The 15,117-nt window shown below is 42.1% G+C and overlaps 1 protein-coding gene and 1 pseudogene across 1 annotated transcript; one reads left to right on the top strand and one right to left on the bottom strand.

Annotated features, from left to right (window-relative positions):
- Nucleotides 1-2,320: 2,320 nt before the first annotated feature.
- Nucleotides 2,321-3,272, bottom strand: LOC146198620 (proteasome subunit beta type-7 pseudogene; annotated as a pseudogene).
- Nucleotides 3,273-3,505: 233 nt separating this feature from the next.
- Nucleotides 3,506-14,865, top strand: Vlet (COMM domain containing 10 protein valette). The gene is made up of 7 exons (XM_084594127.1): nt 3,506-3,578; nt 5,388-5,478; nt 6,759-6,869; nt 9,748-9,819; nt 10,709-10,792; nt 10,933-11,097; nt 13,098-14,865. Exons 1-7 carry the CDS (start codon nt 3,547-3,549, stop codon nt 13,134-13,136), a joined length of 594 nt encoding a protein of 197 aa, XP_084450253.1. The 5' UTR covers nt 3,506-3,546; the 3' UTR covers nt 13,137-14,865.
- The last annotated feature ends 252 nt before the right edge of the window (nt 14,866-15,117 follow it).

Below are 15,117 nucleotides of genomic sequence, written 5' to 3'. Positions count from 1 at the left end.
ATTAGTTGTTATTATACATGTATTGTGTGCTTGACCTAATTAGATGTGTTGGCATTGCTTGGTTTCATTTTCTTTGTGTTTCCACTCCTGTAATGGCCATCCCAAAGGGCTGGCAGCATCAATAAAGAAAGAAAAGAAGGAGATGCCCTAGGTTTCACCTTTAGTGCCAATAAATCAGCTTTGATGACATTTAATGATTCCAATGATCAGGTGCTTACAATACAAGGCACAGGTGGAGGGGAAAATAAAATTAGAGAGAGAAAGTGGCGGTGATCTTTATATGTATCATTTCATACAACGAGTAGATACCATTTATAAATGTTTTTTGCTCAATTTATGACACAAACATAAAAAAAAGTGATCCCCATGCTCTGCCCATGGGGATTGCTTGGATCATACACTCTGCCTCATTCTGTGCTAAACAAATGATACATCTAATTAGATGAATTGCTAATTGCAAGTCTGGCATGAGAGAAGCCAACCTCCTAAGACTTGTACAGGCTTTTGTCATCAGCAGGATCGCCTACACTGTCCCGTACTCACACCAGGCCAACTGCAAGAAGGCTAAGATTGAAGCAATCATCAAGAAGAGCATAAAAACAGCCCTTGGTCTCCCCATCAGTACGTCTACGAACTGGCTAATTTAGCTGGGGGTGCACAGTACGCTGACAGAAGTGATAGAGGCCAACCAAATCTCCCAACACAAAAGACTGGCAAAGACCCAGACAGGAAGAAGCGTACTGCTAAGACTAGACATTCGATTTGAAAGCCAAGAGAACCAGAAGATGGATGTCTCAATGGAAGTCAGGAAGTGATTAAAATCCAGCCATTGCCATGGAACATGCATCCAGAGCATCACCAGGAAAGAAGAAAAGGGCAGAAACACTAAAGGAGATATACCAAGGAAGACAGGACATGGTTTATGTCAACGTCACCGAGTATGAGGATAGGCATGTTATGGTTGCGATAGTAACAGATGATGAACAAAACTTAAGGATAAACGGCTTGGTCAGGACGAGCTTAGTTGACACAGCTGAAGAGGCAATTGCCCTTGCGATGGCATGGACAATGGCCACTTCTATCAAGAAATTGAAAATATAAATCAAGAGGCAAAAACAGGATTTTAGGAGACTACTGTTGAGCACACACCCTGAAACACAGCTAGGTGCAATCTGACTGACCGAACACGCCACCTGGGTCCAAGGACTCCAGGCCGGCGTCTAGGTGGACAAGTTGATGCCTATCCTGTAACTGTTGGAGATTAGATTTTACCACCACCACCCCATGCTCTGCTAGTGTGCTCAGCATCATTTGATGTGAAATAGCTCACAGGAAAAAAAAAACTACATATAAAACAAAACCAAAACAAACTTTGTACCCATTGCAATATCACAGCAGCCTGTTTTTCATTACTGCTGCAATCCTATTTCCTTTAGACATAATTTTTCATACTCCATTATACACTTAATTGACACTATTTATTTACACCCCACCATACTTGTATTTATCTAATGTCTTCAGTGTGACCTTCTGTAGCCTATACTTACAATCTTTGCTATCATTAAAAATCATGACTGCAGATTTTTCTCTCAGAACTAATCTATCTCCTTCTGTGTTGCAAATATCCATCAATCACTACAAATCTTCTGTTGTCAGCCATTAGTACTTTACCATCTGCGGGCATTAATCCTGGTAATTACTGTTCAATCTTTACTCCTTGCTTGAAAAAAAGAAAATAAATAAAAAAAAAACCTTGGTCTACATTTTAGTTTGGTCTTATCTTTTAAAAGGTTAGCTACTCCATCTTCCACATCTAGAGCTAAATTATGCAATGATCACATCATAAAAACTATCACAAATCTGTCAATTATATTGGTTGATAAGTCCACTGGTCAGCATTAAAGCGGGATCGAAAAACAGTGCAAAAGACAAGCACCAGAGCAAAGAAACACAAGACGAGCGCTGTACTGTCTGGTGCTTATCTTTTGCGCTGTTTTTCCATCCTATATGTTCCACAAACGCGCCCGTATGGCTATAGTGTTAGAGCGGGGCGAATGACAGGTCTGTGTGATGCGACTGTTGCATAATTTGGCTCCTGTGTTCTGAGTGTCCTCGACATTCTCTAACTATCGTGCTACATGCTTTTTTAATATCAAGAAACATTATCTATATGGCCTGTGTTTCTGTTTTACTGTTTCAATACACTATGTTAATGACTGCCCTCTAACCTCTTCCACTTCCTGAACCCATTTATAGCATACCCTTGCTTTTCACCCATGGCTGCAGTGTGTCCTCTATAATCTACATCACCAACTTGTAATTACTGTTTCTAAACTCTTTATTTGCCAACTGTGCACTGATACCTCAGCTCAACCAACTTCCATGACTTCAACTTCCACATGCTTCACAACAGTTTCCTCCACTTCAACTGGAACTACATTGGTTGCTAAGACAGGCGTTGTTCCCTTCTTGAACTTGTAGCTCAGATGCCGCTCGCCCTTCTTATTTGCCTCTTCATAAGGGCGAAGATAGGCTATTCCACCACGGGTGATCACACACAAGTCCACATTGCTGCCTGATCCCAAGTCGTTGAAGATGCCAGCAGCGATGGCATCCCTCACCAACTTCTTCCCTTCTTCCAGAGACATGTCAGGCTTCCAGTCACGCTCAAACACAGCCATTGCAGCCAAGGATCCTGAACCCATAGTCACAAAAGGAAGCCTGTCTGTAGAGCCATGTGGATGAATGCTGCAGAGGACTCCGCCAGTTGTGTCCACACCACCTAGCACCAATGCCGCACTAATGTAACCTTGGTACCGGAACAGCATTTGCTTCAGCATGCGATTAGCTGTGCACACAGGCACAATCCGACCAGTGGCCAAGCGATGAAGCTCCAGCTGCGACGATATCATTTTCGTTGTCTTCACTGTATCAGCAGCAGTGCCCGCACCACAACAATAGATGTTAGGAGCAAGGTAGTGGATCTTGTCGCAGTTCTTGTCGGCAACAAAACCTCCAGCGGTGGCCCGGGTATCGGCTCCCAAGATTACTCCGTCCTTGAACACTATGCCAGCAATAGTTGTACCGGTCTTTGTTGCCTTGGGGAGTGGTAACCCTTTTGATAGCAGGAAAGCATTCCGGCGACAATTTTCGAAGCAAAATCCGGAAGATGGCTCGACAAGAGTAGTTGCGGCACCAGCCATTTTCTTCAGAATCTAAACCACACAGAGCCAATAGAGTTATGACATGACATGACTGGCCAGCTAGTGGCAATGATGATGATGCTATCAGTTGAAGCGCTATTAACGCCACCAACGCGTAGAAAGGTAGACTGCAAGTTTTATATTGTTATTTACTATATAACAAAATTATTAAAAATAAAAATAAATATTACGTAATTTCGTCAAACTGTTCTTCATGCTTTCAACAAGTTTCGGTTTCATGTCGGCTGTCTGTGATGGCGCAACCATCGTCCGCTCTTCTTTCTTTTTTTCTGTACGCGTCTGTAGCATAGCAACAAGTGCACATTCGACGCACTGGAACGCGATGACTGTCTCTATGTTCACCAAAACAGTGCGGTAAATATTCACATTCCTCTTCCCGTTCGGCGTGACGATCATGATCTTCAGCACTACTAGTACAAAAGATATAGCTTGTTTCCTTGCTCCCAAGTCCCGTGCTGACTCACTTTTTTTTCTTCTTGGGCCGAGCTCTTGATAACCTTGGCGCCAAGGTTCCTCCCACGCTACCACCCCTCCTTGCAGTTATTTGTAATTTCTGTCGAACTGCGCTGCAACTTTCCTCAGACAGATCACTTGGGTATGATTCGCATTTCAAAGCGACACGTTCGCAGCTGGACGCAGTGTCCGCTTGGCCGGTGCTTCCAGCTGATGCGGTAATCAATATCGCCGGGCGGCGTGCATGGCCTAGAAACCTTGACACACATTGGTGGCCTAGCTTTGAATGGCGCGAGATCTCGGCTGTAGCACAGCGGTACTGTCTTCGTCGCTGCCGAACTGCATATCTATTTTGGTCATTTCAAGTGTCACATGTGCTCAGGATTGCGTTTAACGAACCTTAGTGAGTTTCAAGACGCATTTCTTTCGGAAAACGGCAGGAACGCAATGACCACTGTGCCCCGGCAACGGGCGTCTTGTGTGTTGCTCGCGAACTTCTAATAAACCGCGTCTATACGCTGCCCGGATGCACACTTTACGTAATGCTTGATAAACATTCCGATGTCGTTGGCTGTTATCAGATTGCTTCGAAATATGGGTCGATATTTGTATCCTCTAGCGTACCTCCCCGCCTCTTAGGCACCGACCCCGGAAGTGATATCGCCTATCAGGCATCACCTTTCGTGATGGTGGCTGAAGGTGCGTTTCAAGGAGAAAAACGAGAAACGATATTGCTGTGGCGTAAGCTAAAATTTCACCTGTAAGGTCACAATTGAACCTGTTGCCGTGGTGTCCACAACTTGAAACCTTGTTTACAGAAAAAAAAAAAAAAAAAAAAATAAAGGTCCCGCTCTGCGGTTACCACTCCTATGGTCTGTCTTATCATTGTGATAGCGAGTGTGTGTGCGTGTGCGTTCGTACGTGTGCACAGTGGACGTTCCTCGCCACTATCTTCATTCGTGTACTGTCTTGAAGAACATGCTTATGTTATTTGATCCTCTTAAAGAGGGTTTCTTGCGCATCTTGAGATACATATGCACTACATGATTTCTACATCATAAAGGGTCTTTTTGACTTTGTACTGAAGTATTCTGAATACTGCGGCCATTGTTCATCCTGAGCATGTAACACAAAGAAACTTTATATACATTGATTCATAGCAGCATGAAAATTGCTGACTACTTCGCAACATTATGCAGTAACAAAAAAAGAGAATGAAGCTTAAGCTATAAATGTGGTAAAGCAGCATATGTTTTAGTATTAAAAAAAAAAAAAGAAAACACATCAGAGTAGTGTGCATATTGTAAATAGCTTTTCTACAAATTACTCAACACTGCACAATCAATTATCTGTGTAACCTTGCTTGTTACAGTATTCTGGTGCTGCAAATTATATGATTGCTTGCTGCAGTTCTTGCGTTTTTTGCCTCTTGTGTACGGTGGGCTTTTGTGTATAGTTTCTAGTAAAGCTTGGATGCTGGCATCTAAATTGTTTTAGTTGAAGCAGTCTGTAATTTTCATGATCAATTTGTTGTCTTTATATTGTTTACTGTTGATTTCTTGATTTTTTTTTTTTCTAACATGTGAAACACCGGCAAAGTGCTATCATGAAATCCTGCAGTTATGAAGATCATTTGCCACAGTTCCATTACTTCTTGCACGTTTCATGCTGTGAGTTCTCAGCGACACTTCTACTTTTCCACTTACGCAGGCTGGAGCAGGCGGTGAAGCTTATTAACCAGCTTGACGACACCAAATTTACTGCTCTACTTGCCAGAATTTTACAGAAGCTGCCCTGTAAAGTAAGTTTGTGCGTCCATTGTTGCCTTAAATGACACGTTTCTTGTTGATTTTCTGTTTCTGCAGCTGCAGAGACCAAGCAGTTGCGCAAAGTCTGAAAAACTTACTTGCTTGCATAGCTTTGGTATTATGGTGCTGCTGAGGTCTGCATTCAGTCTTAGCTTTGTATATGTGGACCATATACACGCTTGCATCGAACCTTGTCATCTTGTTTTGCTTACTGTCATCTTGTTTTGCTTAAAATTGTCACACACAAAAAGATAGTTGTCATGCATAATCATGCAGCATGCCCATTTTCGAGAAAGTCAGCTATGAGCTCGGGAATCTGTATTGAAATGATGGGTCTCGCCGCTGCAGTGGTTCAGTGCCTTGAGTTTGCGGCTGTTGATCCTCAAGGTCATGGGTTCAACTCCAGGCCTAGCACATTTCTTTGGAGGTGGAATGCAAAGACGCTCGTATGCAGCGCGGTGACAGTAAAAAACCCCTCATGGTCTGCATTAATTCAGAGCCATTTAGTACTATGGCATCCCTCAGAGCCCATTTGTCCCTTTCAGGATGTTTTTACAATTCACAAATGATTCAACTTGTGTTGCAGCCATTCTATTCCAGATTTTTAAACTGGGGGCTCATAACAGTTCTTGAGTGCCTTGATTTCTTTTTAATCACTTGTATACACTAGAAACAAATGTAGTTTTCCTCATCATAGCTTCTCAAAAACCACTTTGGACCTATTTGTGTATGGCCTTTCTAATAGCAGTGCCTTGTGAAATGTGGCATCTCACAACTGCTGTTCATTTTCACATTTCGGTAGTAATAAAAAGCAACAAGTTAACTGCTTCTGATGGGGTTGTACTTAACAGAGGGGTCAGAAGCAAGATGAAAGTATTTATTAGAAGGCTAATTCATAATATATATCACTATTAATTCCCATCGTTCTTAATAAACATATACTGGCCATGGAAATTATTCAGAAAAGTATTTCCCAGAATGCCTTCAAAAAGAAGGCTATAGCTTACCTTCTTTCTTGTTCGGGTGATTAAAGGGTTGTTTCATGCAGAAATTCCTTATGTCCTTGATGTTCTGTTAACTGTGTGAATTTGCTTATATTTCTTATTCTAAATATACCTTGTAAATATTCAGTGTATACTTATGTCACTGTGAAAGTGTGAACCTTCATCCATGCTCTTGCTTCTGCTGCTTGTTGTGAGCATTTTGTGTATCCGAGACATTGTCTCAATAAAAATCAAAATCAAATCAAATCAAAATATGCAATTCACTCCAGGATGAGCGCAGTTTCAGTGAAGAGGAGGAGCAGAAGCTGCAGCGGGCCTTCGGCTGCGATGCCCAGGAGGTCACCCTTCTGCTCGAGTCCCTTTCCTTTATCCTGGAACAGGTAGGCAATGCTCTTCTTCCACTTTGGATGTTCTTGGTAGTCATATAGTGAACTAAAGTGTTTGGCTCAGAACGCTTGGCAGAACACACTGGCCTGCATTTCTGGATATCATTTCTAGCTGTTGATGGCTCAAATATGATATGAAACCTTGAATATGTGGTGCGTAGCGCTTACTGTAACTGAATGCATCTGCCAGCTGTTCACTTCTCGGGTGAGAATTGTAGCCAATTTATAATGTGCGGTTATTCTGCATCTTACATGTTTTTTGCATTAAGAGGTCATGTATATCAAACTAGCACTGTACCATAGCTATACGAAGGCATGCCATCTTTTTACCATCCATCTTCTGTGTTAACACTTGAGAAAAGAAAAGGAAAGCTTCTAGCCTGCATTTCTGTGCTGTTTTGCCTTATGTAGACCATAGCACACAAATGAAGCACTGAACATGGTGTGCTTCTTATCTTGAAGGAATGCTTAATCTCTACCTCTAAGGGTATGACGTGGTAGTGTTAATGGCTCCTGTTTTTCGGCTCCCCTTGCAGATCCTTGTTCGCATACATGTACTTTGCTACTCATTTAATTTCTAATTTAATTTGTACCTCTGATTAATCTGCATATACACATTAGTATGTCGACGTAAGCTGCCATATATAATAGATAGGCATAAAAGTCCAGATTTGACCAAGCCGTATGAACATGCCTGTGTGGCCTAGGGGCAGCCTTCCTAAATTCCAGGATCCAAAGGTCCTGGAAGGCTGAATTCCCATCTCGCCCTCTCATTTCAAGGACTATACTCTATTTCATACATAGCAGTAACACAGCCGAAGGTACAGGAGTAGTCCACTGCTGCAGAAAATAAATAGTTTCACTCTGCTTTGCATCATGGCTCAGTGGTACGAAGCGCGGGCATCCTTGCTCGTTTTATGAGGGGCCGAGATTCAACCCTCAGATTCCTCCCTTCTTTATAAAGAATCGCTAGGCACAAATTTGGAACGCAAGGTATATATAACTGCCTATTTTTCATCAAACTGAAATGACTATAGTTTTAAAAATGCTGCGCTGGTTACTTTTTTCGAAGGGAAAATTCAATGCAATGTGTAGGCGATGGACATGATTAGAAGTGCCGTTTTTCGGCATTCACTGACTTTTTTTGCATGCTGCGAACAATGAATTGTTAATTGGGGATGGTAGAATTCAGTGTGGCGTTGATTATTCGGAGCAGCCTTGCCTGGACGCTACGCAACATTGATTGATGTGGTTTATGGGTGATGGAACGCAACAAGCGCTGTAGTATATTAGTGCATTTGCCGCAGTAATTGATATTGTTATCGTGAGAATATGACAAACTACGTGGTTAGTGAAGAGGCCGAACGAAGAGGTTGACGAAGCTTGCTGGCCCAGATACCAGCTTCGGCTAGCCTGATTGCGAAAACTTGATACAGAAGGAGCCGGAGAAACCCAGAAAACTAAGTTGCTTTGTTTTAGAGAGCATAAAATAAAAATCAATCTATTTGCAAAATAGAGCACTTGCATCATTACACTACAATATCGATCAACAATCACTTCGATTTTCAATTCATTACCCTTTTTATTTTTGACGCACATTACGATGCGGACGAGGAGAGCAAACAGGCACCGCAGCTTTGGCTGCGTTGACTGCTATGTATTAAACGGAATGTAAGTGCAAGTGGGCAGCATCTGCCAGCTTGGCCTTGGTCGTGTGGTCTCGTGACATCATACAACCCAATGACCGGTCATTGTATGCTCATGTCACCTCCCAGCTGACACCTGCCAGAGGCATGACCACGACTTTTCACTCACAATGGTGACACCGGGTTTTCTGGAAAATGTGGCCACAGTGCTATCGCATTAACAATACATTTTTATGCTGTTGCTTATGTGATGCTAAATTTCGAAATATAGCTTTATAGTAAGTCCTTTAAAATTATCTAGAATGGCCTTCAAAGTCCTTGAATGTTCTTTTTAAGGCGCCCGTACGAAACCTGTGGATTATATATACTGCACTAAAAGGTGGGCTACTATGCTATTGTGGCTAAGCGGAGAGACAAGAACTAAGTGTGGGATTCCTTGTCAATAAACATAAAGCTAGATTCAAACATAGATAAGTCCTATAGCATTGACAAGAGGGTGACAGGTATCACAATTGCTCTTGACTGGAGGTATCAATTAATGCTTTAACAGGCCTACGTGCCCACATCTAGTTGTGATGACCACGTAGCCAAAGCTTCTACGATGACGTAAAATCAGCACTAGGTTAGGTAGAAGGAGCAGTTTGGAGACCAGACAGTGGGTGGCTATGGAATAGGCTGTTGAAACAGCAGGTCAGTGTTATTGTAGAGTTCGCAGAACGAAATAACTAATGCATAGTAATAATAAACTTAAAAACATTGCTAGGTATACTGTGACATCTGGTTCATTTGGAAATGTGGGAGAAGGTGGTGCTTAGCTATTTGATGGCTTCATGAAGGTGGTTTGTTCATGTTTCTGTATTTTTTGATTCGGAATAGAATCTTAAACTGCATTACATTTGAGAACTTTAAATGCACTAGGAAATTTATCTGAGGAGACTGACCCGAATCAAACGTGATTGCTGGGAAGAGGTGATTTGCTCATTCCAGAGTACCAATATCCTCATGCTGAAGAAAGCTGATAGCAGCAATTTCTTTTGTTTAGTGAATTAGTCGACCAAGTTTGATTGTTATCTTTATGGTTTGCCAAGTTTCTAGACAAAGTGCAGTTTTAGGCGCTGTTATCTGCTGTTATTTTGTTGATCTGGGCTGGAGCCGTGCCTGCTCTGTGCAGTGCCTTTTGTGTCAATCCAGTTTTTTCCAATGCATCTGCTGGCCATTTTGCGCAGGCTGCATTCCATATGGCCAAGCCTCAGGTACTCCGTACCCAGCTGACTGACCTGGACATGGAAGAGAGCAAGGTATGACATTTCAGCATTGCAGTTTACATTTCTACCCTTGCTTCCAGCACAGTTGTTGTATATGCCCAGGCGGAAGACAATCCGATACATTGGAAAACTAAGAAGCTTCCATGAGCATGGCTAAGTTTGCTCAGTACCTACTAAGTGTGTTTATCGCAGTGAATTTGTCTCAACAGTTGATCTAAATCTTCAGAGCTTTCAGAAGAAAAGTTTGGTGTATCTCGAATAAAAGGCAGATGGTTAATGATGCCTTTAATTTTTTTCTCTTGCTGATTTCTGAAAAATTGCTTTACAAGCATTGGTTAACTGCATAAAGCCAGCAACATAATTTTTCTATTTCTGTGGCGGATGGAAGACAGGAATAATAGGAAGCAGTGGATTCGGCTTGGTTGATGATGGTGATAAAAAAAAAAAAGAAATATAAATGGCTTTGCACAGACATGAAAGCTTTAAAGCAAAAGGTGTAAATATGGATGCCTAATAAATTAACTGTTACTTGATTTTAACTGGTGACAGTAGATTACAGCTCATAATGGCGGCGTGTGATCTGTGACACCCAGCTGTTTGCCAGGTTTTGGCATACTTTTTCAAAGCTAACTGCTGGTTATGAAAGTAATTAAGCATTCACTTAATTCCTTTTATTACACAAAAAATAGTAGCATCTATGAACATTTTATACCAAAAACTTTTCCTGATGCCGGTTGGCATTAGTATGGAATTACAAGAAAGCGCGAGCTACAACAACGATGGGCCTATCGGCACTGTCACAGCAGTAATGAACGTGCGCAGCACAGGTATGTTAAGGGCTATAAGATTGGTGTTTGTTGGCACTTAAGCTGCAACATACCGAGACGTGCGGTCTCTCTCAATTTTTTTTTTTTTTCATTAGGTGCAGTGCATGGTGCAGTCATGGACAAGCCATGCTAAGCAGGTGGTTGAGCAGCTGAAGCAGCGCTCCCTCACCCCCAGAGAGGTTGGTGCAGCTGTTCTGAATGCTGGGAACTTCATGTTTGCCTTTTCTTGGGAGCAGCAGTTTTGGGGTGTAGCAGAAAGTGAGGTCCATTAAGACGCAATGCTAGTTTGACCGAATGTTAACATGCCTGCTTTCTGCAGCTGCGAAATGTGGACTGGGAGGTTCAAGTGAGAGCAGCACAGCAGTCCACAGCACGGTCCAAGAGGCTTCATTCTCTGGTGGACCTTGTCGTCTCCACAGGAGCTGCGCACGATCATCTCCTGTTGCAGTTTTCGCATGGGCAGCTTTTCAACCTCTACACACAGGTGTGCTTCACTTGCTTCGCAGCTCTAAAATGCGAGTCTGTCTTGTACGCGCATTTTTTTTTTTGCGAAATGATTCTCTGTGTTGTTGTCATCTTCAACAGGAACTGTTCTGTTTTGAGTGCCATGCAGATGATGCCACTGCAGTGTTATAATTGCCACAGCAAGTACAGGTGCACCTAACAATCATACTAACCAGCATAGTTGTTTACCTTCATGCGCTTCTGGCTGTGGAACAGGGTTCTGTTGACGTGTTAGATTGCACATATGTGGTAGATGCACTGCAGGTTTAGAAACTGGGTTAGCAAATGCCCATCATTCTTTCAAACTTTCATTTCAGTTTCTCCAAATCACCAGCACAAGTTTGTCATTTTGTCGGCAGTCAATAAAGAGCTTGTTATAGGTGTATGATTTTAGACTCGAACTTAGCATTCAAATGCAAGTGCCTGGCATTGGGAACTTTATGCACTGCTTTCTGAGTACCATAGACCAAGTGCACAGGTAAGCTCAATGTAGTAAGGGAGTAATTACTCGTTAACTTCCACTCAGGCACAGTCATACCAGAAAGGATAGCTATACACTGCATAAATTTCATAGTTGAAAAATTCGTCCTGATCTGTGGTTGAAACCCAAGACACTGCCTGTCTGGGGCAGTTGCTCCTAATGAACTAACTACACTGGCTAACAGATCATCTGGTAGGGCGAGGATGAATTAATTGGCTCAAAGTGGGATTGGCTTTGTTAACATGTGTTGAGTAATTACTCCCTTGTTACAAATTTTACTCCACCTTGGGGAATTACCCTGAACCTCATGTAGCAGGCTTATTATCTTTTGCAGGCACTATTTGGAGCACATGTTGCGATTCTGCTGTTTTTTTTTTTTTTTTTCGCTACCTGACTATATTGCACTGTTTGCAGTTGTAAACACACTGGAGTAGATCTGCAGCAATCTATGTTGGCTAGTACTTGCTATGAAAGTTCATGCCAAGAAGATGTCAAGTTTCCAGAGAATGTGAACTAATGAAGAGCTGCTAGAAGCAATTTATTTGCTCCCTCTCTTTATTTTATAATTTTTACATTTTTCCAGTATGTATGTGAAATTGCACTTGGAGTGTAAGAAGACAGGCCAGCTGAACCAAATTTGCACATATGTTATGTTCCTGGTGATCTCCGTTGCCTTAGGTTGCAGTCTAACTATCCACAGATGGAATCATCTTACTGTTTACAATTCATTTTCATACTGTTCTCCCAAGACACGGTGGCCTCTCTGTTCACGAAGGACAACTGGGCCGCACGCGAAGCGACAGTCTGCAGTTTTGTAATTAGATTGCACTCAGCAGCATTCACCACACTGCTTTCTTTCTGTAAAACTAGGGCTTTGTGTGAAATCAGTGAACTCTTGACCGGAAAATTCACTTAACAAGGTGTAGTTGCTGAAATCTGGCAGGGTTATATAAGAACCACAAGACATATTTTGGATGCACAATTTCTTGGCTTATCGAAGTGCCATTCGTGGCAAAAACAAAAAAGTAATCGGAGGGGAGGAGTCGCGAAAAATGTTCGTATCGTCAGGTATTTGTGTCTTCCAAGAACAACAAAATTTGTGCTCTGAAGCACGGAATGCATTTCCGCACATCTGTTTTACGACTGACGGAGTTTATTTACGGTTACATGGCCATCGCTCACTACTCGCGGTGCTTTCTGCGGGACTGGTAATGGTGACATCAGCATATGCACTGAAAGGTGGGGCTTGCGGGTTGCACTTTCGTATTATCTGTGGTGGTGTGAGAGGGTGTTTGCAATGCCCGAAACTATACACATTTTACACGGTGCACTATGACCAGAGAATTTTAAAATTAGAATTATGCCGAAATTCGTATTAGTATTGATTGTACCATTCGGATTCTGCTGTATTCGTGACATCATGCTAATCTAGACCTGGTGTCCCTTGGTTCTGCCTATGCTCAAGTGGTACAGTTGACGCTCTTTTTTTCCTGTTGCAGTTGGAGCAAATTCAGGCACAGTTGGACACCCTCATCTGAGCCAGCCCTGAGAGCTTGAGCCTTCCTTGTTGATGCTGTCCCCACCTTTTTGTACCTGGCACTTCGTTGTGCACAGGATACCACCGACCACTGACTGGACCACAGTCACCAGTATACTGGTCACTTTGACTGCGAGAACATTTTGGCATTATCTTAGCTGCTTTGTAATTGCAGGCAAACACTCGGGCTTGCTTTAGAACTCACTCTTTGTATAGAAATTCATTTTTTTTTCTCTCGGTGAACAAGCAACACTGTTTACTAGCAAAAAAGTAACTGATTCATGTGTGGAACTCAGGTTTGTTACACTCAGGGTTTGCCATTTCGTTCTACATCAGTGTGGTAAGGACTATAGGAGACAGGTTAATGACTTTGTACACCTTAGTCTACATCAGCGCTCGGAAACTGCTTGCAGTATCAGTGATGGAATGTCTGTGTGTTGTAGCAAATCTTGCTGATGGATGCCCAGAGGAGTCTGTGGCATTGTTGAGGGGTTTCTTTGGCTTTTCTGTACACTTAATTGTGCTAGCAAAGCACTTATGCCTTCAGCGTGAGCGTAAGGGCTGTATGAATCTCAATGGCCTGTGCAGTGAAAGGAGGGTATCGACAGCTTTTGCTGAAGAGTTAGTGCTTTTTTTTTTTTTTTTTTTTTTTTTTTTTTTTTTTTTTTTTTTTTTTTTTTTTCTCGTGTGACGCAAAATGCAAGAGCAGTTTCAGGAAACTTGTGTGCACGGCATATGCTGGGTTCTGGGCAGCACCGATGTCGCAAAGACTGGTGAGTCCGAGTGCCGAATATTGTGGTAGGCTGTGGTTTGCTGTGAGTCATTCGGAACGGAGATAGTAGTGGTGCACATCCATTGAAGTCGTAAAATGTACCTTCATTCTTCACTAGTTGTCTTTTGCCATGTAGCTGCATATGTATTGATTATCAATTATCGTATGTCTGTTTGACTATATATTATGTAGTTGTTAGCCTTACCTGGCTGCTAGGCAAGAATAGAATTAGTATGTGTGTTCTGCTAAGTTGGGAAGTGAAGCCATTGTTTTCCTTCTGTTTTATTGTAGATGACACTGTGGAAACCAACATTGCATAATTTATACTTTTTTTTTTTTTTTTGAAATTGGTGCACCAGGCACCATAGTTATATAGTTAATGGTCTTCCTTTTTTTTAGTCAGAAAATGTATGCGAACCTTTTATTTTATTGAGATACAGCATGTAATGTGTATAACTAGAAGCTAGAACTCTGGGAACATAGTGGTATTCCACTGTATATGTGGCAAACGGCTGGGAAACCCTTCTTTGTCATTAATTAATATGAGTGCAGACCATCAGTATAGTGTAAGAGATGAAAATTGATTCATTTTTCTGACCTCTGGTTTTTGTCTCAATAATGGCCTTGGAGGACTTGCGGGGTACCATTTGTGTTAGGAAAGTAAGCTTAGTTACGTTCAAGAAAGAATTTTATGGCATTAATATCATACGGAGAGAAACAAGATCACTGAACTGAATAAGCAGGGATCGAGTGTGTCGGTGTCTTGAATGACTCATATTCACATGATGCGCACGGTTATAATGACTAATATCTGGTCACTGTAGCGAGTGAAGGAGTGGCTTGGAAAAGTACAGTATAAGAGCACGTCTGCTGGGAGCCTGACCTGTTAGCAGATCATTTGAGAAGAAAAAAAAAAGAAATCGGTTGAGAACTAGGTCAAGGATGGTAGAGTAGCATGCAGAGCAGCAGAGGGTATGCTGATGTGCATAGTTTTGTTTTATTTCGAAGTTTTTTGGAAGGCCTGAGGACTTCTTTCTGAGTGGCACTCTGAAGCCGATGTTAACCATTTATAACCTAACTAGTATACACTTCCTCAGGTTATGTTTCCATATAACTGCAGCCAGCTGTATGGTTTGTTTATTCTGACGTCTGTCTGGCTCAAGAGCATTTGGTCTGAGCACGATTTGGATGGTGCTGGCATCAAGTTTTG

The sequence above is a fragment of the Amblyomma maculatum genome, chromosome 2, assembly GCF_055883805.1.
Source record: "Amblyomma maculatum isolate TAMU_Amacu chromosome 2, ASM5588380v1, whole genome shotgun sequence".
Taxonomy (NCBI): Eukaryota; Metazoa; Arthropoda; class Arachnida; order Ixodida; family Ixodidae; genus Amblyomma; species Amblyomma maculatum.
This window is presented reverse-complemented; position numbering and strand designations above follow the sequence as displayed.

What these genes read in the sequence shown, in the direction of transcription:
- Vlet (XM_084594127.1), top strand. Translation starts at nt 3,547, where the DNA reads ATGACTGTCTCTATGTTCACCAAAACAGTGCG. An exon ending in ATGTTCACCAAAACAGTGCG is followed by an intron (nt 3,579 to 5,387) that starts GTAAATATTCAC and finishes CCACTTACGCAG; the next exon opens with GCTGGAGCAGGCGGTGAAGC. An exon ending in TTTCCTTTATCCTGGAACAG is followed by an intron (nt 6,870 to 9,747) that starts GTAGGCAATGCT and finishes CATTTTGCGCAG; the next exon opens with GCTGCATTCCATATGGCCAA.